At 31.7% G+C, this 27,165-nt stretch overlaps 1 protein-coding gene across 3 annotated transcripts in view; it reads right to left on the bottom strand.

The window, feature by feature from the left end:
* Positions 1 to 1,158: 1,158 nt before the first annotated feature.
* The window catches only part of Gli (carboxyl ester lipase-like protein Gli), a 33,450-nt gene continuing 7,443 nt past the window's right edge, over positions 1,159 to 27,165 (bottom strand). The window contains exons 2-14 of one of the 3 annotated variants that reach the window (XM_074136584.1): positions 16,818 to 17,096; positions 10,245 to 10,391; positions 7,961 to 8,114; positions 7,411 to 7,622; positions 6,970 to 7,143; positions 6,460 to 6,661; positions 5,225 to 5,412; positions 4,952 to 5,138; positions 4,752 to 4,857; positions 4,203 to 4,398; positions 3,924 to 4,039; positions 2,200 to 2,215; positions 1,159 to 1,822 (exon numbers count right to left, since the gene is read on the bottom strand). In XM_074136584.1, coding sequence (XP_073992685.1) covers positions 1,628 to 1,822; positions 2,200 to 2,215; positions 3,924 to 4,039; positions 4,203 to 4,398; positions 4,752 to 4,857; positions 4,952 to 5,138; positions 5,225 to 5,412; positions 6,460 to 6,661; positions 6,970 to 7,143; positions 7,411 to 7,622; positions 7,961 to 8,114; positions 10,245 to 10,391; positions 16,818 to 17,096 — 2,172 coding nt within the window. In that variant the 3' untranslated portion in view covers positions 1,159 to 1,627. Of the gene's footprint in view, positions 1,823 to 2,199; positions 2,216 to 3,912; positions 4,040 to 4,202; positions 4,399 to 4,751; positions 4,858 to 4,951; positions 5,139 to 5,224; positions 5,413 to 6,459; positions 6,662 to 6,969; positions 7,144 to 7,410; positions 7,623 to 7,960; positions 8,115 to 10,244; positions 10,392 to 16,817; positions 17,097 to 27,165 lie in introns of all 3 variants that reach the window. The other 2 variants (XM_074136583.1, XM_074136585.1) reach the window with 2 other exon arrangements.

The following is a 27,165-nucleotide window of genomic DNA, read 5'->3' as shown; positions in this document are numbered from 1 at the left end:
CTGACTTCCCTCTATTCTCAGAAGTAGATAATCAGTTTGCTGACTCAAGCGCAGTGTGAGACGGAAACACATGTACACCAAACTAATATATCTAATAATTGTTAAAAATCCTAAACGGTCAGGGACACAATAAACGCGTCCTACGAAGGATTAACCAAAGAAACCGACATTTTCTTGGAAATGATTTACATAAACATCATTTCCGACAAAAAAGACAACTTGTTTAATATATGTAGATACTACCAAAATGTGAAATACCTAGAGTTCTCATCTTTGGCACCAGGAATTAGGATTTTCATCGCCAAAGGCCTTGCCTTGTGGCCTTATTGTTTTGACAAAATTTTTTAATTTGATACATGAGCAATGGAACATTGTACCCAAAAATCCACAACTAATCGGCGAAGAGAAGAACTTTTGAGAGAAACAAGATTAGTTTATTAGATAATCTTTGTGAAACTATTTCCAACAAAGGAGGTATTTATTTCAGTAGAAGAGATGTACGTACGGCAAAAAGAAGATGAAGATATTCACCCTTCTGATCATGCAATTTTCTTCAAACTGGTTATTGTAATAAAATGTGAATTTTTCCTTTGTTCTAATACTCAGAATAAATGGCTTTCTCCAAACTGCTTCATGAACATCCAAAACCGGTCAAATAACAGTGAATCGAGCAAGCAGCAAATAAACAAAACCTTCTTTGTAACAAACAAGGTAAATGTAATATCACTCAAAAAATTCTTAATATTTGACCTGTTACGAACTGGTCAATGAAGATATTTTCTTTGGAATCAAGAGTACATGTTTGTTATAATAAATTTCAAAGAAAACATCCAAAATAAAATCTTAATTTTATTTATAAAATAAATTCATTTAAAAATCATTAATTATAGTATTAAAAAAATTTAGAAATCAGTATTTTTTTTTTATTATTATTACTTAAATTTGTGGAAAGCTAATTACTACTAACTTAAAACAAACTATTAATAACAATATTTTGATTTGTTTGTACTTTTAAAGAAAATGAGCAATAATGTATTTTTTTTACACAAAAAGATGCCCAATCATACTCTATAAAAAAAATATATTTACAAAATTAATAAATATCTATTTACAAACTTTTTTTTTTTCTTCTAAAACACTAAATTTAATTTTGTTGGCTGTTTTTAAACATGGAGGATGGAATTGGCACAATTTAAATTCAAAATTTCAAAAATCCTTACCATTTTTTTGTACAAACTTCAACAATTATTCTAGTTTTATCAAGGGAATGCTTTGTTAAGTTAGGCTAAATTACATTATTTATGTACAAAGTGATAGTAAATGAACACTAATAAATTGCACGTATATAAAATAATGGTAAGAACTAGCTAAAAAATAAAATAAAGAAATAACTTTAAAAAGTGATTTAACTGTACAATCAATCACAGATACAAACTTACAGAGATGGGTAGCAGGATGAACACACGTCTTGGTGGATAACTTTGTTCACTTTTTCCTTTGTCAAGTCAATTAAACAGCCGTCATTGGAGGGTCAGCTGTGATACGTCGGGAAAGTGGTCGTTTGGTTGGTGGAGTTTTTGGCCGGCCATTTGGTGCTGATACTACAGTATCTTTTAACGATGAACTACTAGATCTCAGTGACGCCGGTGTTGATGTTGCTTTCCGAGAGTTTGGAATCGGTGATCCCTTCAATTTTGCCGGCACGTCCCGATATTCGTAAATGTTCGCTGCTGACTGGGTCTTGTTCTCTATCCCGTCTGGTCCTGTCTCCTCCGGTCCTCCCATCATCAGTAAGTCCGTTCCATAAAAACGATCGCTTTGTCTGCAAAATAATTAAGAATAATACTGGAGAAGAGTAATCCTCCCAAAAAAGCAGTTACATAATAATAATAATAATAATAATAAGATAATTCAAACAAAGAAGAGTTTTCAACACACAATGCTAACTTTTCTTGAAATTACATGAAGTATTTAAAAACAATTAATTTTTTTTGTTTGATTAGAGGGAGCATGTAAAGTAAAATCCAATGCGATTTACAAGTTCTTTGTGGCTCTTTGACGCGACTATAAATAATTGGAAGCTGCGTTGTGAACTCTTTAAGAAATAAGCAGCTCACTTCTTCCCACGGGAATTAAGCTTATTTTTTTTCTTTCAACAAATAGGTGTTTTAAAAAACTGATTATTTTAAAATTACTTACCTCATGTTTTAAATCACTTTCGGCAAAGAAAGCATGAAATATAATCTGAATGTTATAATTTAAATTAACTGTACAATAAAGTGGATATAAACACAGTACATCTAGAGTAATATTAACAAAATACTTTGAACTTATAAAATAAAAACGTAAGTAATTTTAAAGAATAAATCAAATAATCTTCTCATCGCTTCTTTTTCTAAACCTACTTTTCTAAATGATGTGATTCTTTACTTTTGAGATCTACATCCAAACTATCTTCTATGTAAAGAGTTGATAAACAAGGCCTATTTGAGAAAATTGTGTAAAAGGCAAATTAATCACAAAATTTCGCACTATTAGGCTGGTAAAAGAAAGGCAAATTTAAAATTAATCTAACGGCAAAACGCGAATAGAAAGTAATTATAATAATATACACGGAGGGAAGGGATTAGCTATGAGGTTAGCATACTGGACTCCCACGCGGAGGTCCTGGGTTCGAATCCAGTAGCTGACCCTTAGATTTTCTCTTCCTAGGAGCTTCTTACAGCTCACTGTCTGGTGATGGACAGTGTTGTCTGTAACGAGAGAACACTGTCCGGAGGCTGGCAGTGTACTGGAAAAAGCTCCGGGCGCTAATAACCTCAGCTGTTAATGCGCCAAAAAAAAAAAAAAAAAAAAAAAAAAAAAAAAAAAAAAAAAAAAAATAATAATAATATACACGATTTGTGAACGACCGAAGATGACCGAAGCGTAAAATGTAGTTTTTTATCCAGGAAAGATTTTTCATATCTTTTAAAGAACATTTTCATCATGCAATACTAAGAGGCTAGGCAAAAAAAAAAAAAAAAAAAAAACCCAAAGAGTGAGAAAGAAAAAGTACTGAGAGTCTATATTTACAAAATATCTCTCAAAACCCTAAAATCTCAAAAAAGAAACTAAATTTTGATTTGCACCTCTCCCAGAGAACCTGATTTTAAATTAGAGATCAAAATTTACCACTTTATAAAATATATTTTCAATTTTATTTTACTTATTTTTTCGAAAATGTCTACTAATTGTGACTTAATTTATTTAATTTTTGTCTCCTATTTTCCCGGTGGGCTTCTACATCCAAATTAATTGTGGACGGGAACGAATGCACATACTCACTCAACTATTAACATTTTTTCTAACAAATATGAAGTAGTTACATGCAGAATTCGAACTGGGGATCTTACACTTAATTAACGCTTCCTAACCATACACCCCTAAGAATATTCATTACGTAATAATATCTTCATATATTTTAAGGCATTCTGATGAAGGTTAAAATTGTCTTTTTAGTGTAATGTGCAGTTAATTGTACAATCTGGATGATGTTACAACAGAAAGAATTAAACATACGTTTTAAAATTAGGAATTCAAAAAATTTATATGTTAGAACCATGTGAGAGCTTAAGAACAGCAACAGTAGAAAGTCGAGTAAATGTTCGCATCGAGTTTTTAAAGAAAAATTTGTGCAACTGATGACATAATTAAATTTATATTAATTATTGATTAGTGGCACTTGAACCTCCTCCTCATATACTATTTAATGTTTTAGCACCCAAATAAATCATGCATTGAAACCTTATCCTCTCCCTCCCTAATTTATCAATAACTTTTCTTCATGGTTAAATCTTTTTAGTCCACAACCATTCTAAGTTAGAATGCTGCTACTAGATGATTGATATTAAACAATAAAAACTTACGAACATTTTAATTACCTCTTTGCGTTTCTCCACAGTATACAAAATATGACCACAATCACAATTAGCAATAAACACGTTCCAGACATGGACCAAAAAGCAATCTGTAATGGTTCCTTTGGTTCCCACCAAAACTATAACATACATTTTTTAATATAATTAAAAAAAAAGAAACAAAAAATGAAATAATAGATTTTTGTAATCCGTCTTTCGAAATAAATTATAGTTTTCTGTTATTTAAACATAAAAGTTCAATTTTAATTACAAATATTAATAAAATATGTTCAATGTACTAACCTCAGTAAAAGGAGGATATGTAGGTACGATTATGCCAATTACTGTTGGCAGATACCATGTCCAAAATGCAGATTCTGTCTGACGATAATTCAACAAGACACTTGAGTTATATGTTGTATTCAGATTTAAATATTTAAGACATCCTTTTGTGGCAACTTCAAAATGAATCCCCAATATCTGAGATAATGTTGGATTTCTGTAAAAATAAGTTTTTAAGTATACTTAATGCATCTTCTTACTTCATCTCTCTTGGCCCAATTTATTGATATTCTTCATCAACTCGGGGACAAAAATTATGTCTTACGAATAAAATTCCAGCATCGGGCTAACGTTAATTCATTCATTAATTTTTATTCTTATGGACTTCAAATAAGTGCTCTTCTATTTTTAGGGCATAACTCACATAATTACTGATGAACATATACTCTGTTTATTACTCTTACTATCAAAAAGCGTATTTGAGTAAAAATATGTGAACCCAGAGCTTATTTATATTACTACCTAATAATTTTTTCTTCAATATTTGAATAAACAAATATGTAAATTTACCCAAAACGAGCGAAATTTGTGTAAGCTTTCATTAAAAAGTGACTCATGTTTCTATCGTTATCCGTCCACATATTTCGGTCCAATCTTAGTTTTGATGGAAAAAATTCTTTAAAAACAAAAAATAAAATTAATTAAAAATAAAATATATCAATCAATAAAAAATAAACGCTAATCAATTGAAAATAACAATTGCAACTCACCGACATCCATAAATGGAGCACCTGTGAGCAATAAATGTTCAATGTTATGCGGTGCTTTCCTCCATTCGGGTAATAGTAAAGCTTCAATTGTTGTATTCATTACATAAAAGTATACAGGAACATCCTTGTCTACTAATAATTTAATTATCTGATCAGTGGGAGCTCGGTAAATGAAATCTGACATGAGCTAAATAACATATAAACTGTTAGTTTATGATAAGAAGCCTATATGATAAGAAATATAAGAGGAAATATCTCTAAATCAATACTTACATCAATATATTGTTCCCTTATATGAGTATTATTTGTGGGATCCGGCCAGTAAGTGTATCTATATTTGATAGCTCTAAAAATACCATCTCTGTTTATTGTATAGTTATATCTGAAAACCATTTCATTTACCTTCTGATCGAACCAACTTTCATCTACTTCATAATAAGGTTTTAAGGTCTCATTTGATGCTGAAACAAATATACACATTTTAGCTGAATACACAAATGGATCTGAATATATGGAATGGATCCTATATATATGAAAAGTACTGAGTAAAGTGGGTTAAAGGAAAATGTGATTTTACAGAATAGAATATTAAGTTTTTTGACAATATCTCAAAATTGATTTAATGAATTACACTAAACTAAAAACTTCAGTATAAAAAAAAAATTCAGGAAATGTTTCAAGGATACCTTGAAATCTTATTTACAGGGTTGATGTGGAAGTCTGGTGTGTGGAAGGGGATAGCAAACATAACGAAGCAAATTCAGTTATAACAGGACTTAGTTTATAGCAGACCTACTACCATCATCTAATTATTGAAGGACAACTAAATGTGCAGGCAAAACGCAATTGGTTAAGGGAAAGTTTATGAATGAGTAATAAATTGTAAGAGGAGAGAAATTTGAACACAAGTTATTGTAGGATATTTCAATATATCCTAAGACGCTTGTTCCACATTTACTGTATAGATTCTATTTTATCCCACACACCAGTCTGAGAAATACATATACGAGCACATATAAATTTTAAATTTGTTTTTGGGGTAAAACCCCGCATACAAAAAAGAGTTTAACATGATATGTATGGATAAATAATACATAAAACTAAAACAAAATGTAAAAAAATAAAATAAGAAGCAAGCAAACTAAAATTGTTCTCACTATTATAAAATATTGAAGGCCTCAAATAATGTAGTCTACAAAATTTGTGCATATTTTCTTTTTACATCAATTCTGTTGTTGTAGAAGAATTACATTATTACTTCTTTATTATTGTTGTTAGTGTTATTATTTTTATGATTATGGTATACAAATATTTAAGGTCTTCAATATTTCATAATAGAAAGAACAATTTTCGTTAGCTTCCTTTTATTTTATTTACTTTTTCTTTGTATGTATTATTTATCATATGTATCCTGTAAAACTTAAGCCTATTTGCATGGGGTTTCATCCCAATAAGAAATCAAAAAATAAATTAAAATCTAATCTTAAATACATAAACATATTAATTACATATAAGCATTGCAGCCTCCTGAGTTGTAACGCTCGTCATATAAGCTAAACCTCTATTAAATTCTCCTCGTTTAATCTGAACTTCAGGAGTGAAATTAGTAAAAAACCAGTTCTCTTGTTTCCAGCCTTCGTACCATGAATCACCAGGTACAGTAAAATTTAGATCCATTACAGGACTCCAAGGAAACATACCTACTTGGGGCTGTAATCAAAAAGATTATATGTAAGTTATTATTGTCATTAAAAGTAGCAAAATCAAACATTTTTAAAAATTCAAGACTGATTTCAGTATACAGAAAAGTTTAGCAAAAAAAAAATTGATCCAGGGAACCAATGTCGTTCCACTTATTCTTAGGTTAAACCTTCTAAAATACAAGTTATTAAAAATATCTCCAAAATTATAAAACAAAAGTTCACCAGTAATATAAATTCTATAATTGTTATTTGTCACTGACAATAAACCGATTTTCAATTACTATTAAATAAAATAAAAAAAAAGAAAAAGCTAACCGAAAAATCATTTGCATTTCCTATTTCAAGGAAACTGCGATGCCTTCTTAAGCAATCTACTAGTTTATATGAAGATTCGATAGAGCAACCTAAATGCTGGGCAAAAACCCTACTAGTGTTCTGTGCTCGATATCTATCTTGAATTAGCGCCCATTCGGCTAAAGCTGAACCACTCTGTAAATAAAGTGAAAAATCATTGAAAGAAATTAATTAATTTGTATAAATTAATAAATATGGCTGAACGGTTAACTATAACAAGAAACAGGAAGGACTGTTAAAGAAAAGATCATGAAGGAAAAATAAAAAATTGTAAACCTGAACAAACCTATAACATATTATGCAAAGTAATAATAATAACACAGGCGCTAATGACCAAGCTGTCGATGCGGAGGAAACAATAAATAATAAATAAATAACAATAAGAAAAAAATATATATATACCTGGGCAATTACACGATGAATCATATTTCTAGTTCTTGGATTAACCATAAGAAGCCCTGCAGCTGCAGCGCCTGCATCTGGCCCGAAGAGTGTAATTGAATCTCTATCGCCATTGAAATATTTAATATTTTCAAAAACCCATCTAATAGCCATCGCCATATCCAGTATTCCGTAATTACCAGGAGAATTTGGATCAGCAGTGCTGAGAAAACCTATACAATGAAATATTACCTGTAAATCATTCAAAATAGTCTAGAATTTAAAAAATGTGTAATCATTAGCTGATTACCAATCATGTTTTCATTCATGATTGTTTGATTTTATGGTGTAATTTAAATAGTTATATATTTAAATTTTTACTCAGTTTTTGATTGATTTTAAACTTTCCTACTGGGATATGTTTACAAAAAGGAAAAAATAACCTAAAAAACAAATTTAATGAAAAACTTAAAAAAAGGTTAACTTGGGCTAAAGATTACGATAGCTCTGATCCCAGTAGCTAGGTTTGCACTTGATTGCGCTTCACCTCTAAATACTTATTACAACTTACCAAGTGCTCCAAGTCTATAATTGATGGTAACTATAACTACATCGTAAAATGCAGTCATTACGTGACCAGGAAAACTATTTGAAGAACCATGTATAAAATCTCCTCCATGAATATAAATCATAACTGGATATAATTGGGCTAATCCTGATTCAGTCTGAAAAAAAAAGAAGAAGAAAATGGAAAAGAAATTACAATTCATAACAGCTGTTAACGTGGATAAACAAAAAATAATAATAAGTTCTGAATCAAGAAAAAGCAATTTATATGAGACATTATTTAAATATAACTGATAACATTTTTGTACGATAAACAAACAAAAATCTTAGTTAATGAAAATATATAAATTTTAAGGCAAAGATATCTTAATAATTTTTATTTTGAAAAAGAATTTGTTTTCTTAATCTTCAGCCACATGCGTTATTTTTACAAATTCGGTTCACATTTCTTCTCGTCTAAAATTGTTGATTGGTTAATTTTCATAAAATTGTTATACTATTTTTTTAAGTCACAACAAAAAATAGAGAAGAAGAGATTTGTTTTTGTAAATTAAAAACAAATTAAAACTAAAAGGACGAAATACTTCTCTCTAGATGGTTTAGCTTTGTTAATTATAATATACAGAAATTCAGGAATGTTATTAAAAGAGGGCATTGAACTTAACAAGGCCTTGTAAAGTTTTATAGGCGCTTAGAAATTCCTCTCGTTTAACCTAAATCAATTGAAATGAAAACTATATTTCAACAAAATGAACTAATTTACTGTGAGTATAATAATATCCTTATATAAAATAGCCTTTTTGTTTTAGAATTATCTAGACAATATCCGAGCTTCTCACGACACAGCTAAACTTTATTCTTTTAGTATTTGCTCTATTTCTCAGCTCTCCGCAACACAAAATGGTAAGTAAATTTCTTTCTGAATATTTCATTAGAGCTTTGTGCTTTTTTGTTTATCTAGTTAATGCTAGAAATAATAAAGTCAAAATTTGAATAAGACGTATGCTAAATAGGGATAGTAATAGCGTGGTAACTAACTGGCAAATGAACACATTTAATATAAACTAAACAACTGATATATCAGGCCTGATTGAAGTTGGAAGCAGCGTCTATTTTAGCGTTTTTATCTCGCCAATTTAATGTCAACATTTGGCCACTTTTGGTAGGTACACGCCTTATCGCCCAGCGTTGTTATTAATAAACATATTAATCGTATATTTTAATTTCTGCTTATTTTGTTCTTTTGTGAATAAAGTAAAAAATCGCTGCTTTTTTGAATTCTTAATTTCAGAAATTATACTAACACTAGACAGATTTATTAGGTGTATCGAGTGCAACAAAAGTTGATCTCAGCTTGCGCATCTTCAAAAAGGTAAATTCTCATCTCCTTTCAAAAATGAGTATTAAGAAAACTTGCTTACAATATACAATAAAATGGGACAAACAATCGCCCATGCACTCTACTGAGTCTACGTCAACGTCTTATCGCCACGAGAAAAGTATAACTTAAAAGACCTAGTTTCATTATCTACTAAATTGAAGATGCTCTCCTACACCGATACTGGGGACCTTATACTAACAAATCTAACTGTGTAGTATTATAATTGCAATAAGAAGTTTAAATTGCAACAGCTATATGTATTTATTGAATATGAAACGTTTCGAATTGCTCTTATTTAAGTAGAGGATTTTGTTTCGAAAAATGGAATTCGGTACCGAATTTTCTTTGTGCCTGAGGTTAAGCTTATCAAGTGAAGCTGGATATGGGTATGCAAGCTTTAGAAGCAAATGATAGCAATTATCAGTTTAAATTTACTCTTTAAAACTTTCAAAATTTCAGTACCTTCTTTAAAAAAGATGTGCAAACAAATTATTTAAATAAAAAATACAAAACATAATTAATATGCGAATAAAAAACTGCAGTCTGTTTAAACTTATATGAATAAGACAAAAAAAAAATGCAAGGGCATGAATTAAAGAAGGAGTAGTATTTTTGTGAGTAAGTTTAGTATAAATTTCACAATAATAATGAATAAGAACTGGTGTTGATGTTGTTGTTATAACCTGTTTTTAACTCCTTTAGAAACTACAGTTTGTTTGTCTTAAATAAATTAGGATCTCTTACTTTTATTCATTATTCATCTCATTTAGTAATAAATTTCCATTTTAAATTATCTAGCAGTTTTTCTATTTATCTTTAATTTAAAAAGAGAAGAAATTAAGCAAAATATAGTTACATTTAGATAATTGCTTTCTATTATAATAATAATAATAGAAATTATACTCACTTTTGGTGTATACACATTTAAATAAAGACAATCTTCATGTACATCTCTGACTCCTTTTGTGGCTCCGGTGTATTTGTTAGGTTGTGGGCACGCAGGACCAAAATCTACTGCCTGGACCACCTGCCATCCTGGATGGGGCCTTGGAGGCTGTAAATAAAAAGAATATTAATAAAGTTGAAACCCTCAATAGTAACCCTAAAATGGAAGGTTTTTAGTACTTTATTCAAGATTACAAATTAAGATTTATGTCAAGTAATGTATTACATCGAAATTCTAGCAGTAAACACTCTTCTGGGCATTAAATGTTTCTAAATACAATATGAGTGTAGACGGGGTATCTCTCCTATAGTTATACAGTTACGGACACCTCTGAGTATTACCCATAAGAATACTATTTTTCAATTTCCTGGTGGAAATATGTAAGAATTTGCGGAGAGGAGAAATGGTGTGAAAATTTCTTATCAAGTTTCCATGAAGAAAGAAAAGATGTTAGTAGTTTTTTTAATTTTAACTTTTCCATCAAAACTAAAGTGAGTAAAGAATAGATAACAGATTCAATTAAAATATCTTTTAGTTTTTTTAAAAAATTAAAGCAATGCAACAATTTTCCAGCAAGAACTAAATTTCATTCCCTAGAGAATGTGCCTCTAAATTAACTATACACAACAATAACAATACAAACAATAAATCAACCCAATACAATAACAAGAAAGCAACAATTCTCTGAAAGCGAAATTTCTATTAGAGTGATAGGTAAGCCTTTTGAAAATGACCATTTGCTTTCTTGGTGAATAGTCACCGCCTTTTTTAAAATCTTGAAAAATTCAAAAAGAAAAAGAAAACTACATTGACTCTAGAGCCAACATCCAAGATGAAATTCGTCTAGCAATTTATTACTCGAACTGCATTTAAGTTTGATGTATAACTCATATTCTGAGAAAAGACTAGATATTCCTTACAGAGTACAGCTGAAAATTCAACCTCTCTTAATGATAACAAATTTTAAAAAGTTATTAATAAAAATTAATTATAATTTCACAGTAAAAAACTAATTAAAATTCCTTTTTATCTACATAAAAAAAAAATAAAAGAACCCATTCATTGAAGTGACGTCAGATACTTTGTAAATGTATATGGCCCAAAGATACTTTAATGTTCGAGGTTTTGAAAGATGTTAGCTGTTGAAATAGGGCAAGATAAAAGTGGCTAGCCTTTCGTATAAATAGATACTTATTTCTGATTAATTGAAGAACGGATGTTTAGGTGCGTTCAAAGATAGATAAATAAGCTGTTTGGGAATTAATTAAAAATTTCAAATATTAAGAGGACTGCTCCTTTAAATAATTCACGTCCGATGTAATTTAAGATTAAAGGAAAGAACAAAACTGAATCTATCTACATATTATCATGCTCCGAAGTTTAAAACCAAATACGTCACCGTTATCTGTGTACATCTAACTTTTCAGTCAATTTTAAGCACCAGTGAGATAAACTAAAATTAGAGGAGTCCACTGAATAAGTTTATAAAAGAAAGTTGAGTTTAATGGAAATAATTTCAATTTGTTCTCGGTTAGAATTAGGAGTTTACCTAACAAAATGCCTCCTTATTGGTGGCGCCATGGTAGCCGAGCGGTTAGAGGCGAGACCTGCAAAGCTAATATGCATTGTGGTACTGGGTTCGATTCCTGGTCTTAGGCCTTGGATTTTATTTAATGGTTAAAAAAAGAAATTTACAGTAAAGTATGTTTGCTAGTCGCCTCTGTTCACGACACCTAATTGATAGTTAGACGTAAAGCCCGCCTGAAAAAATAGGCAATTACTTTACTTTACTTTTACTGACTTACTTTATTGGAGCGGCCAACTGTTCACGGGACTGTTTATGTAATGCACTTGGAATATGCAGTCTACTTGGAATAAAATTAAAAACAATAACTCCCACGCGGAGGTCCCGGGTTCGAATCCAGCAGCTGACCCTTAGATTTTCTCTTCCTAGGAGCTTCTTACAGCTCACTGTCCGGTGATGGACAGTGTTGTCTGTAACGAGAGAACACTGTCCGGAGGCCGGCAGTGCACTGGAAAAAGCTCCGGGCGCTAATAACCTCAGCTGTTGATGCGCCAAAAAAAAAAAAAAAATTACTATTTTAATAATAAATTATTGGTGAACTACTGCAGGTAAATGTACTTCTTTCTTAGAAATCTGAAAAAAAAAAATTAAATAAAAATAGATAAATAGCTGTTCTATTTAATGGATTTGCTTGAAACCTTCGCGTCTGATCACACGAACACACGTGGTACGAACATTAATTTTAAGCTTTCATGTAAATATTGAGCTGAGCTTGGTAGAAGGTATCCTTTGGAGATAGAGGTAGCATTTAGGAAGAGAAGACTGGCTGGAGAAGAAGTAAGCTCGTCCAGGATAAGGACAAAGTTCTTAAGGCACTTAACCAACGATGAAGACGTTGATGACCATTGATTTGGGCATTAGTTTCTCGATTCTCTTCAACAATGTTGTGGAATTGGTGAAACGTTTTGGAATATATGTTGCATTGGAGGCACCGGTGACAAAAAAGCAAGGTCAACTAAGGGTGCGTTCCACTAAGCGCTCACAACGATCACGCTCACGACCGCGGTTTTGCCCGTTACACTTGCTTGCGAGTTGTTACTGTCGAAAACCCAAGTGGAATGGTCTGTGGGGCGTTTTAACCGTTCATGTTAACATTACAAATGGCGACCTCAAAAATAAGTCAGAAGCTTGAAGAGGTTGTTTTTTAATTTTAACCCCGTTTATAAGCAGTTATAATAAACTTTATTAATTATTGGTAAAGTTGACTTATATTAAAAATATACATATATGTTAATTCAATTTTTATATTACATTTTCGTGAAGTATTTATAAAATTTAAGTTTAAATAAAATTAAAATGTATTTTGTGGCAACAGTAGGATATTTATTAATGCAACGTTATAATGCTTTAGAAAGTTCTTCATCTAGTTCCGATGAAGAGTGGAATGCAATTTTACAAAATCGTAATAGTGAAAAGCGAAAACTTAAGCCACGTATTATTAACTATCAAAGTGTTAATTCGTTATTCGGTGATTTAGTATGTAAAGGGATAAGTAATCTTTCATTTTATTATTTTTTTTAAACTTTCGAGAAAAATTTACATGAGATAATATAATACTTTCATTTACCTGATATAATTTTTTCGCTCACCATGTTTGCTTTAAAAAATTGCGCCAAATTTCTGAACGACCACTTCGACCCATCTCTGAAGGTGGGGCGTTGTGAGCTACGCGTGAGCGAAAATAATGACGTCATTAGTGACGTTTTTGCCACGACCACAACGACCGTGGTCGTCAAATGGAACGGCTGAAGGTATATTTTGATCGTTGTGAGCGTTTAGTGGAACGCACCCTAAATGAAATCAATCTTTCCTGAACTCACAGCCTGAAAACAGAAATCCGATTGGCTAAAACATAATTTCGTAGTACCCATTTATGATCATGAATTCCCTTCTATTTTACAAGGTCGTTAGTTGAGAACAGTTAGAAGCAGCTCATGTGGGTTTTTTTCCTCGATTATTTGAAAAAAAACAAATCTACGATTCACAGGGTTTATTTTGAAAATGAATAACATCCTGAAATCATACGATGACTACAAAATCTCTGATACAGCTCTTCAAGTTAGAATTATCTTGGTCATTTCTTTTGTCGATTTCGCGTTCAATTAGAAGAATAAAAGTATTCTTGGCCGATAAGGGAGAAAAAACCTTAAATGTTCCTCTTTCATTTCTGAAAACTTACTGAATTATAACAGAGTAATATTCCGAAATAATTATATAAAACTGAGTTTAGGCGTACAAAATATAGCACAGAATTACACATACATCTTCATGCATTGTGTTATAAGTCTCACAATAGAAATAAGAAAACAAATTCTAGTTAATTTAGACACACCAAAACATTGGTGATTTACTTTTAGCGCAAATACAGATAACATTCTGGTTAAGATTTATCCCACACAGAACAATGGATGTAAATTTTCCTCTCCTTTTAAAGTTATTTACTATCTACAAAAGACAAAATATAAACTGCTCCTTATTCAGGCAATTAACCTCACTTATAACTTTAATTAGGCAATTGATTCAGCCGACTGCAGCCTCACATTTAATCAGTGTAAGTACTGCACCTTAAAATGTGACCTCTCCTGCATTAATGCTATTTTTTTATTTTACTGCAGACATCACCAAGAAACTTACGTTTTTGTAGCCACCTGAGCTTCAAAAGTTATGTTCATTTAACATTATTCTATTGGGGACATGAAAAGTTTAATGATTTGGATTGAATATATTCGTAGGATGCTCTTTTTTGTTCAATAAATCTCCAGATAAAATGATTAATAATTACAAAAGGGTGGACTAGGTTCTAGGTTTGTTGGTTGACCCCAATAACGATTCCTCAAAAGAAATCAACAAACACGTTCTGGTAGATAGCAAGGCGTATTTATGAGTTTAAAAATAAGGGCGAATACGAGTAATTAAGTTTGATGAGTGAAATGCCCAAGAGATAGCTGTTCTGCAAGAAGGAAAGACAAGAGAAACATTGGAAGGCCAAAGATAAGACCCAATTTTTGAATTCAAACGATGAACGTCGAACTGGAGTAGAAAATTGGTCTGCTTAGAACGGTGGAACCGTGGTGGGAGGTTTTTTAGTGGAAGCCAGAGCAAATCAACTGCAAAGTACACAAAGTCATCTAGAAAAGTTTTAGAGAAAAAAGTTCAAGACTGATGATTTGACCTTCAAAAAGCTTTTACCAAAAAAAGAAGAAACCAAGTAAACGTGGTTAATGGTGACAAAGTTTTTTTTACTGAAGTGAAAAAGTTAAAAAGCAAGTATCAGAAAACTTTTAAATAACTTTTAATTATATTTTGAGATATATATATTCGCAAGTCTTGAAAACTCATCTTTATCTGTGAGCTAATCGTTTCGGCACTGACGTTAGCCATCTCTCTCGTAGCAATCTCCCTTATTATTTAGTCACTGATCCGTGCTGAAATTAGCACATAAAGAAAGATGAGCGACAATACCTATACCCAGCAAACATCGGAACAGAAAAGAATAAGTAAGCAACACTCATCTAAAAAATCTAAAAATAAAAAACTTCTTAATTATCTGACCACTCTTAGCACAAAGGTAACCCTAAGTCTGTAAACCATGGTACTAACTCAAAGTTTACTAATTATCTGATAAAGAAAACCCACTATTTAAAATTTCTTAGTGTGCATCAGATACTAAATCATTAATCATTTTTTTTTTTTAAGGAACTTGAAGCAAAGGTGAGATCTCAGTCTAACTCATCCTCTGCCTTGGACTGTCAAGGAGGCGAACTCTAGCCACCCATTCACACAAAATCCTGAATTATTTTTATACATTGTGCACTTCATAGAACAATCCGTTAATGGAGCCTGACAATAGATCTTGCGGCTGCTGTGCATTTACTTTTTATAATCTTAATCTCAAAACAAAAAAATAAAAAGTCTAAAAGATTCGATAAAATAGAATGAAAAAGCTATGAAGTTTTTACAGAGTTCAAAAATGCTTCAACGAATTTCTTTAAACTCAAATTGAAACATTTCAATAATTTACTTAATTTAAGTGCTGAAACATGGACGTTTACATCTGCCATCATAAATAGTCTCAATGTTTTTGAACGAAAGATCTTAAGGAGGGTTTATGGTCCAGTTTTCGACACTACTTCTCGCACATGGAGACTCAGAAAGAACTGTGAAATTTATACTCTCTGTATGGGGATGAGAATGTGGTCCGTTTCATCAAGGTTCGACGATTGGAATGGTTAGGGCACATTGAAAGAATGCCAGAAGACAGGATGCCGAGCAGACTGCTGCGTGGTACCGTCATTGGTATGAAGAAGAGAGTTGGCCAACCGCGAAGACGTTGGCTTGAGGATGTTGAGAAGGACTTTGAGTATCGAGATGGAAAGCAAATACAGCTAATAGAGATGTCTGTCGAATTGTTAAGGAAGCCAAGAGCTACGTAGTAAGTACTTAATTTATTAAATCTAGTTAATGGTAAATGACGTTTAAATGATTGTGTCACATTAGACAATCCTCTCAACCCTCGCTAATTTAAACGTAAATGAGAGGCTTTTGCATTAATCAATCAGATCCCAGTATCTTATACTCGTTTAATAATAAAAATCTTTAACAGTCATACTGTTGACTAAAACGCTGTTAATAAGTTAGTTTGAGAAGTTTTGCTAAGTTCAAGTCGTTCGCTGTCAAGGCTATCAACACTGGCATAAGTTGTTTTAAAGTTTACTTGGACTGTCATCATTATACCTCTGGCTTCAATTTTTTTAGAATATTATTCAATACTGAGATAATTTACAATTTTTGATCAAGTGAATTATTGATAACACTTTTGGCTAACTAATCTTAGGTACTGTATTACAACTTCTCGCAAGCTGTTGGTAACATACCACATTTTGTACACAATGGACTGACTTCGCAACTATTAATTTTAATAAATTTAACCCAATTCCAACCAACCTCACCTTAAATCTCCCTTCATTGATTGGCGGCAAAGCGTAAGGTATCCCAAGAAAGACGCAAACTTTAGCTTGTATCCTTTCTACTTGTCCTGAATTTGGTCTGAATCCAGTTTTTGGAATTGGATTATCGTAAAGATTGACCAAGAATCCTTGTACTTTTCCATAGCTGGTAGTAACCACAACATCTCTGTCGGTATCTTGTCTGGGTGAATCAGCTCTCTGTTTTCCCTGTATATCAGATCTCCAGCCTCCAAGTACGCCTGGTAGTTGTACACCAGCTTGCTGTAACAAGTAAAAAAAAAAGATATCATTAACTGCCACAGTGTCTAAATGGTAATTAAAACAATTTTATTTACTGTAAGGGGTAGCAGCAATAATTAAAATAATCCTTTAAAGGATCTCCTTAATAATTATTTTACAAAATATTTAAGATATATAAACATTACACATAGCAAATAGGTATAAATTTTAATGAATTATTCCAATATAATCTATCAAATTCATAGGTACGTAATAAAACTTAGGCAAACGATATTAGTGAATTTCGTAGGTTCTGAAAAGAATAATATAAACCAAAAATAAAAAGCAGATTTTCGTTTCAATATTTTTAAATTAGCAAAACATGAAATGTGATTTTTCCTTTTTTATATTTAGAGGCACGCACAGATTCCATTTATTTTCCGTTGTGACTTAACTTGTATAACAAACACGTTAGTGCTTAATTTAGCAGAAGAACGGAAATTAGTTGGCCTAACGACAAGGAGAAAGCAAAAAGGGTGATAATGACTTCATGACACTGACACAAAACCCACCACCAAACAGAACTAACCGTTTGGAAGAGCCTAAAGGCCTTCATGGAACGTTGACTCATTAGGGCTTTTACATTTGAGAGAAATATCAAACATTATTATTATACACTTTGTGGTATAATAAATTTCCTTATTATTCTACAAAACGTGATAACCTCATTAACTTCTATTTCAAAGACAGTTGACATTAACTGCATTTACAGTACTTACTTTCTTTCCTTAAAGTAACTGCAGTTTCTATTTCTGAATAAAAACAAAAATCAAGAGAATTTCTTTATTACTTTTTAATTAAAAAATTGAACAAACCTTAAATGTTCGTAAGATATGGGACTTATTAAAGATCAATTCTGAGGTCGCTAATCATTTACTATATAGCAAACATCTTTGATTCATTTAGGTTGATACACAATTCCTCCGTTAGACACGTAAGTTTTCAGAGATTTCTCTGCACGAAACAATGGGTAATTCTAACCAGAAAAAGATCTTCCACGTAGAGAAACTTTTCCATTTCCAACTATTCTAATTATTACACCACCTTAGAAGTGGAGCTCAATAGACAACCCTGCCTTACAGCTGATCCTCCTGAGATAGATCAGAAATACTGTCCACTCAAAGGCGCCGAACTCACTAGAATATGATTTCCTTGAACAAAAATTTTAAAGCTAAACTAAATACAATGCTGAAAGGGACAAATTTATATAAATTCAGTTACAATAAATTGTGAAATTTATACTACATTAATTTTTAAATAACGCCTGAGTTTTAAAGGTACCTCAATTATTTAAAAATGTTAAAAATTTAATGAGTAAATTGAACTGAAATTCATGATAATTAAGAATTTATACAGCTAAAAGGTACACATAACTTATTTATGCTCGTTCCAGCAATGAATATTTTATATATAAATTAACTGAGTTGGTTAAAAATTCAGAAAATATTTAATTGTAGTTGGAAAAAAAAAAAACAATTTCTGCAGAAACAGAACGTTAGGATGAAGTTTTAAAATTCCATTACCTATCTTTTAAAATATATATACGAGTATTTAACAATGTACATCAAAATACCTTCTGTTCTCACGTTATTTATAGAAACAATGGATTCCATGAATGTAAAAAATTTGTGAATACTTGCTAGTTTTTTGTATTGCCTAGTCTTTATTACTTATCACATTCTTCCAATTCATATTTTTGAATATCGGCAAAACAAGATAAAGAAAGCAAAACAAAATTGTTAAAATAACTCACAAATAATTTTTGAATTATTGCATTGTCTCTGTTAAGGAGCATTTACTTTTTGTTGCGATTGAATCACATTCTGATTCCCCCTCATTTATAATTAACCATCTTTTCTTCAAATTTGGGGTTCTAATACACTGAAAACCTATAATGGGATTGTTCCTTCATCTTAAATTCTTCAACGAATCGATAGTACTGTTTCCCCCCAAAAAAACTTAATGGGATTTTTGGGCAGCAGATTTGTTTTCAATTTTTTTCCTTTCTATACAAAATGCAAGTTAATGCACTCATTTCATCTATTTTGCGTCTTGCACCTCAATAAATTTTTATTTTCAAAGGATCCTCAAAAGAGTTGCTCATTCGAAGGTATGTTCTGCTGTCATTTCTTCTTCTACACAGCCGAGTGGACACAAAGCACTCACGGTTACTCTTATGCTGTGGAGCTGGCGCTGAAGTGGCCCAGTCATAAGCCGAAAAGACGCTCCCAGCCATTCGGAGCAAATTCAGCAGTGGTCCCATTTTAGCTCTGCCCACACTTTTCAGTGATTCAAGAATGCAGTATTCTTCAAACAAGTTTTTCTAAATAGCAAAACAGATAATTTTCTAAGATATAGATAATTTTCAAGATACCTGCTTGGTCCTGACCTTCCACCCAATACTTACCAGGCCTATTTCTACTTTCTCATTGCCTGGCAATTCCACAGTGTGCTGGTATCCAATTAATAAAACCACTTTGCCTGCTCTTGCAAGGAGAGCAAGTTTAATCCTTAGTTTTTGAGAAGCTACAACTCGTCGTAGGCCTGTGAATGACTTCAGCGATTTCAGGCAACATTACAAGATAGAATGAAGGCCAAACTTGTTTTTGTAGCAACGATTAGTTCATCCAACGCAAAATAAAGACCACTAATTCTAAAATTGTGGCCAGCATATCCACTGCCACACCGATCTTCTGTCTTGTAATAACAAGAGATTAAATAATTAATAATATCTTGTTGTAGCTGAAATAGAACTGTACATCTTAAAATTCATTTCAAGAATGTGCAATTGGATAGATAGCTGATTTCTTACAGTCTTAGAAAGAGAAAGTAAACTAAAGAGAAAATACAGTTCACTTTCTCGTTTAAAAAAAAAAAAAAAGACCACATTATATTGAGAAAAAACTCATTTAACGGAATCAATGTTGCATAAAACTTAAAAACAATAAAGTGTGATCCAACTAAGGGTCCAATATCCTCCATCTGTCTTCTTTCACATTTCGTTATAACTTACTTAGAAATAAAAATAAAAAAAATTAATCAGTTTTTATCGCCGCTTTTCCAACGATTTTTTTTTGAAAGAAAAGTTGTGAAATACTTTTCTTTTTTCTGGATTTTCCTCCTGAAAGAAACTACAGTCCTTTATTTCTACTAGAATATTCTGTCTCTTTTCTTTCTGCCTCTTAAGTTCTGTTTTTATCTTCAATTTACAGAGTTCATCTGTCTGAGAGCTATGCTTTGTAAAAGCTACTGAAGTTGGTCTTGTAATTAGCAGTTTAGAATTTGGAACGGATTCATTCTTTTTCTTAGCTTTTCGTTTTGTTTTTTTTTATAAACTTACAGCAAGTTTTTTTTTATTTTTATTTACTTGATTTTAACTAGAATATTCAGGATTTCATAATAGATTAGATTAGATAGATTAGATAGTAGATGGGACGGGACCTATGCCCCAAGGCACCGCAGCCACAGAAGACTTATTGTGCCAGTCCCTTCTTAGTTCTAGTAGGCGAACCCTCCCCTCCTAAAGAGGTCAAGGACTTTCCCTACTAGTTCTTTTTGCGCTACTATCTCCTTCGGCCTCAACGTTCCAAAGGTATCATAGCGCAAACGTTCGATTGCAACGCAATCGAACAACAGGTGAGAAATTAACATGTATGGTGCATGAAAAATTTTTAGAATTAATAAAAAAATCAATTAATTCCTTAAACAGTGCGGTCCGAATGTTACGAAATAAGAAAAATCGATAAAAAAATTCAAGTAAAAATACTTTCGGACATTCAAATTGATTAAAAAAGAAGACTTTACAGCCATTACCTAATAATATTCTGAACAGCTGTCTAGGAGATGGAACGCTTCCTAGATGAACTTCAAGTGGGATCGTAGATGTAAATGAGAAAACAAAGGATAAGTAAAGCTAGTTACAGACTTATTTCTCTTCTCTCCAATTTCTCAAAAATATTTGTAAAAATAAGTAAAAAACACATTACTTTTTATTAAGAAATAATATGATGGCCAAAGAACAATTTTGTGGTTAAACACAAGGCAGGCCAACAATTTATGCTTTTAAATATTTACTACAAAGTAAATAGGCGAATCTCTTATAATGTTCTTATGAATAAGTAGAATAAAAACGGGATATTAGAAAACATGGCCAGTAATCCTGGATATGATATTCTTTGCCAATATTTATGTTCACAGATCTCTAAAATAATACCAAGAAATATGAGGTTATTATAAACTCAAGTAAGTAATGCATACAAAGAATTATTGGCTAGCCGAGTAGAAATGCTGCAATGTAGTCTCAATGTAACCACAGGCTTGTTAGTGGAGCTTTATATAGAAAGATTAAAATGTTTTGTCTGTAGGAAATGCCAGCGTTTCCAAATAGTATAAAATATGGTATAGGAAGAAATAGGAACTATGTCACTATGAGAGACGGAAATTAAAGAAAACTGGAATTAATTTATTGAGATTTAAAAGATCAGCAACAACTTTAGCAAATACTAGGAAATGGATAATTATAAGTGAGTGCAGCAATAAACTTTAAGAGACATTAGAAAAAGGCATCAATTTAGAGGGCAGACTAAGTTCAAGGATCCTTAAAAAAATACCCTGAACAATAGATAACCATTAATGAACTTTTGCAATAACCCACATCACAAGTAACTGCAGAATGCAATAAATTTCAATTAAGAGCAAAAACCTAACACATCTAATTTCTACTTTGTGGTAAATTAGCTTTTAATAATTCTTTTTATCTTAATGAAAAATCTATATAATTCGTTGAAATAGTAACGTTCTAAATAGAAAACAAAGAAAAAAAATGCAATTTTAATCAATGAAATGTGAAATTTTAACAGGCAGAAGCAGAATGAAAAAACAAAAATGAACGAAAACTAGCTGCACAGGTGATGCAGGTACAAAGAGCAAAGTCACAAGGGACGCCCAGAAATTCACTCACCTTTGTTCATTTAACAATCGAAGCTCATTCGCCTCCGATCATTCAATATTCAGCCATAAGCGTTCAGGAGTCTCTTCACCGTTCAACTATATTGAACCTTATTCTAATATTGGGTGTACAGTTGAATTTTCCCTACTTGTAATTCTAAAAATCACTCTTATAGTCTTGAAATAAATGATAATCAAGAGAAACTACTTAATCAGTACTTTATATTGGTCTATTTAGCCCTTTCCTAACATCTACGAGGGGCGTTTGAAAAGTCCGTGCAAAGTCAGAGAGATAGCACTACTGGCGCGTATCGAGGTTATGTTTAGTTAGTAGCATCTCTTGGAAGAACACACACCAAGTTTCAGCCAGATCGGTCTATTTCTTTGTGTTTGGCATTCGTTTGAATCGAGGAAGTCGAGTGATTTTCAAAAAATGGACGAAAAAGAATTTCGTGTGTTGATTAAACACTACTTTATGAAAGGCAAAACGCCTCAGGAGACTAAAGAGAAGCTTGATAAATATTATGGTCACTCTGCACCTTCGATTAGAAGTTTATAAGTGGTTTCAAAATTTTCGGAGTGGCCATATGGGCACAAGTGACGCTGAACGTTCTGGACGCCCTGTTGAGGTTACTACTCCAGAAATCATTGATAAAATCCATGATATCGTGATGGATGACAGAAGAGTGAAGGTGCTTGAGATTGCTAGTGCTGTGGGCATCTCGAATGAACGGGTACATAATATTTTGCATCAACATTTGGACATGACAAAGCTATCCGCAAGATGGGTGCCGCGATTGCTCACGCTTGACCAAAAACGAAATCGTATGAAGTGTTGCAAGGACGGTTTGCAGCTGTTTCAGAAGAATCCGCAGGACTAAGACTCCTGAGACCAAAGAACAATCTAAACAATGGGTTACCAAGGGGGAATCTGCGCCAAAAAAGGCGAAGACCGTTCCTTCGGCCGGAAAGATTATGGCGACTGTCTTTTGGGATTCGCAAGGAATAATCCTCATCGACTATCTGGAAAAGGGTAAAACTATTACAGGTGCATATTATTCATCGTTATTGGACCGTTTGAAAACCGAGCTGCAAGAAAAACGCCCACGATTGGCCCACAAAAAAGTCCTTTTCCATCACGACAACGCACCAGCTCACACCTCAGCAGTTGTGGTCGCAAAATTAATGGAAATAGGGTTCCAACTTGTTTCACATCCCCCCTATTCTCCAGACTTGGCTCCCTCGGACTACTATTTGTTCCCCAATATGAAGAAATGGCTGGCGGGAAAAAGATTTTATTCAAACGAGGAGGTGATTGCAGAAACGAATGGCTATTTTTCAGACTTGGACAAATCCTATTATTCGGAAGGGATCAACAAACTAGAGCAGCGTTGGACGAAGTGTATAAGCCTAAAAGAAGACTATGTTGAAAAATAAAAAAGGTTTACCCCAAAAAATTAAGTAGTTTTTATTTTTGCACGGACTTTTCAAACGACCCTCGTAATTAATCATAAAAAACTTCATAATACTTCATAATAGCCACTACTGTTACACAGATGCAATATTCCACAATTCATACACATCACCCAGTAGCATACTAACAGTTTTCAATTATTTATTGACAAATCTTCATGGAAGACTGTTACTATTCGCAAAGAATATATTTTTTTTTTAAATAAAAACGTGTCAACAACTGAGGTCATTGGTACCTTGAGCTTATTTCAATGCACTGCCGGCCTCCTAATAGTGTTCTCACGTTACAGATAACACTATCAGCGGATAATAAGCTGTAAGAAGCTCTGAGGAAGCAGGAATACGAACCTTCGCGTTAACTATTTGAGTGATTTCCCTTCCCTTTTTGCTTATTTACGCATTAAAAATTCAAGTTATCAAAAAAAAATATATTTAGAGAAAACTAAATTTAGAAGAATTAAGAGAGAGAATAATAAGTATTCATTTCTTCAAAGAAAGTAAAATAATTAAAAATAAAAAATAAACATGGGTGACTTTTTTTAAAAAAAAATCTTGTATTGAACAACTTGAATCTTCCTGAATTATTGGAATCAACAAATACTTTAATAATTTAAGTACAATCTACATTGTTAATCTGCGAATGATTCATTCTAAGATTAGAGTACAATCTGTAACCTTAAGGTGACTAACAAAGGCTATATCTCAACACGCCGACTACCTTAAATTGTTTTACTAATTTCATAACACAAATAAAGATAACAAAATTTATCAATGAAATCAGACTTCTAGCTGAATCACCATTCGAAATTATTCATCTAATTCAGGGAAATTTATGAACGTATCTAAACTTATTGAGATGACGTAATTTAATTTTACAACTCAAAATTTTCATACTTGCATACTTTTCCGATTAAAAATACCACCTTATTTGTTGTCTAATTATAAATTTACCTTTAGGGAAGTATGAAAATTAGTATTTTCAAATCATATGTTTGTTTTAAAAATCTTGAAATAACTAATTAATCATTTTAACGTTGGGCCTTACTTGAATTACAATTCCAAAAACTTGGAAAATTCTCTGGATAATGAAGTAACAGAAATATGTAATGTAAAGGAGCATTTCTTTTTTAACCAAATAGACAAAAGTGGAAGTTAATAAAGAAATTCAAGAGACGTACGAAAAAAAAAGAGTTTAAAAGTCAATAATAACTTTTGGTTATTCACAGTCACATACCTAGGTGCCCGTCAGCAATAACTACTGTTTAAACTCTGAATTCATATGTTACAATTTCAATAGAAGCCGTAGTAGGATGAAGAATAAAAAACGTTCATATTTCAATTCAGAAATATTTTTATGCACCTAAGATGAATTTTATTAGGCATATTATTGCATATATGTCTCCTTGATTCCAACACAACTCCTTTTTTGTAGGACCAAAATGTTTAAAATGAGAACAGTACGCCCAAAGACAATTAATAAATGGAGTAGTTCAATTACTACCATATTCTACTGTAATTGTTGAGAAAGCCATTTATTGTTAACCGCACCACTAACTTTAATTATTAAAGGGAATTTAATCTAGCAGAGAAAATTTAAAAATCAATTTTAAATATGTTAACTGCAAGAGGAACGTTGAACTGATTTTGTAATTTGGAATTAAATAAATTTATAATTATAATTTAAAGAATTAATTCAGGAACTATACCAATAGTAATGTATACATTTAAACATTACAGTTTAAATTATATATAAATTTATTAATACTATGTACTTCTATACAGTAAATGAAATTTACAGCAACGAGTTCTGACAACAAACCTACTACTTTATGTTTGAACAATTTAATAATGTAATTTAAAATGCAAATTTATTAACTCAAAGTATAAACAGCCAGCCATACAAACTAAACAATATTAAGTTCCATGAAGAGATACATGCCTTTCAAGTTATTCCTACCTCAGCCTAGGTTATGTAATATTATTCATATTCAAAAGGTTATTCTATACTAGCTCTCTCTGTACTCCAAATTCATGTTTATTTCAATAACATTCTTATGAATAAGCCGTTTATATACAGCTTAAACAAGTGATACCAATTTTCCAGCATTATATTTACAAACTTCACTTTACGAATGGAACTGTTATATCATATGGCATACAAGATAATTGAATTAAAAGACGTTATATGTTTACAAAGAGATAGACATTCTAGTATACTATATATACATATTTATGTAGTAACCTATGCATGTAAGTTCCTATGTAGTAGAAGATAGATTCAATATAGCGAACGATGCTTTTATTTTTTTTTATTGAATTCTGAAACTCGCTTTAATCATGGGATTTACAAGGTTAGAGGCAAGGTCACAAACAAGTTCTCTGCTGCTGTTAATACTATTAAAAACAACTGCATCCTTTTAAAAGCCGTGACTTTATTTTCTGCTTAAAAAGAACGTATAGTAATCGTGTTAAAAATGCGAAATTTATTATACAAATAAACGTGCTTGAAACAATAAACATCGCCGTATTGGTGAAGAAATCTGATGTGAATCTCACCAGACTTTATCTTAATCAAGAATTAAATTTAATGAGCAATTTTTGTAATAAATGCTAAATGTAGAAAAGATCAATTGTCTCTGGCAGACTGTACAGCAGAAACTGTCATAAATTAGTCAACAGCAAACGAATGTTTACGTAATAGCCGCCCGAAGCGCGAGAATTTATCAATAATTAGGAGTTATTTGTCTCTCCCTCAACGACAAATATTTCAATAAACTATTTGAACTGTTTTGACTATTATTAAAATAAATATTCTAAGTTGAAACTATTGAAGCATAACAAAATTTTAAGTGCTTATAGTGTTACTTAACGTTATTTAGATGAAAAAGCTATGATTAGCGAGAGTGCCTTATTTTTGTAGAGTCCCCTAGAATCCCAACTAATCTATCTTTCTCGTAAAATGCAATAATCAATAAAATTGACAGTTTCCGTTTATTCACAAAATTGTAACAGTATACGCACTAAACGTTAGAAAACATACTAATAATACATATGTCACTCACTTGTCAATTTTAACTTAAACTTCCTTTCTTGCTGCCAAACGTTTCGGCATAAAAATTGGAGCTCCTGAGTGGTTCAGACACTACATTAATACACGTATGGGTAGATCTATGCTAAGGTTATACTACGTTGCGGTTATAAGGTGACCGCATCGTTAACTTTTCCACTGCCTTCTTGATTAAGTTTTGCTTACTGATTATTATAAATTTGATTTAAAATATTTATGTCTAATTTTTAGTTCATTGAGATTGCTCTTTGACTTTGTGTATATTTCTTTTCTGTGTAGTTTTCTTTTTCCATAATCCTAGGGTAGTTGGTATTTTTATGGCAAAGCGTTTTGGTGTGGATATTCCTTTCTGTCCTTCATGTCTATCTTGTATTGTCTCATTATTTTCTCAAAAGTTGCAAGCTTATCGAATATACGAGACTGGCAAATCTTTGCAATGAATGTTGTATTATTTAAGGGAGTTTTGTTTGTCATGAGGAGTTCTGTAATTGATTACCGAATCTATGGCCCTTCTTTAGGTGTTGTAATGTAAACCTTGTTTAGGGAACGTAATTTTCAGGCTTT

The sequence above is a fragment of the Rhodnius prolixus genome, unplaced genomic scaffold (genome assembly GCF_049639745.1).
Source record: "Rhodnius prolixus isolate KJV_2025 unplaced genomic scaffold, Rpr scaffold_5, whole genome shotgun sequence".
Classification (NCBI taxonomy): Eukaryota; Metazoa; Arthropoda; class Insecta; order Hemiptera; family Reduviidae; genus Rhodnius; species Rhodnius prolixus.
This window is presented reverse-complemented; position numbering and strand designations above follow the sequence as displayed.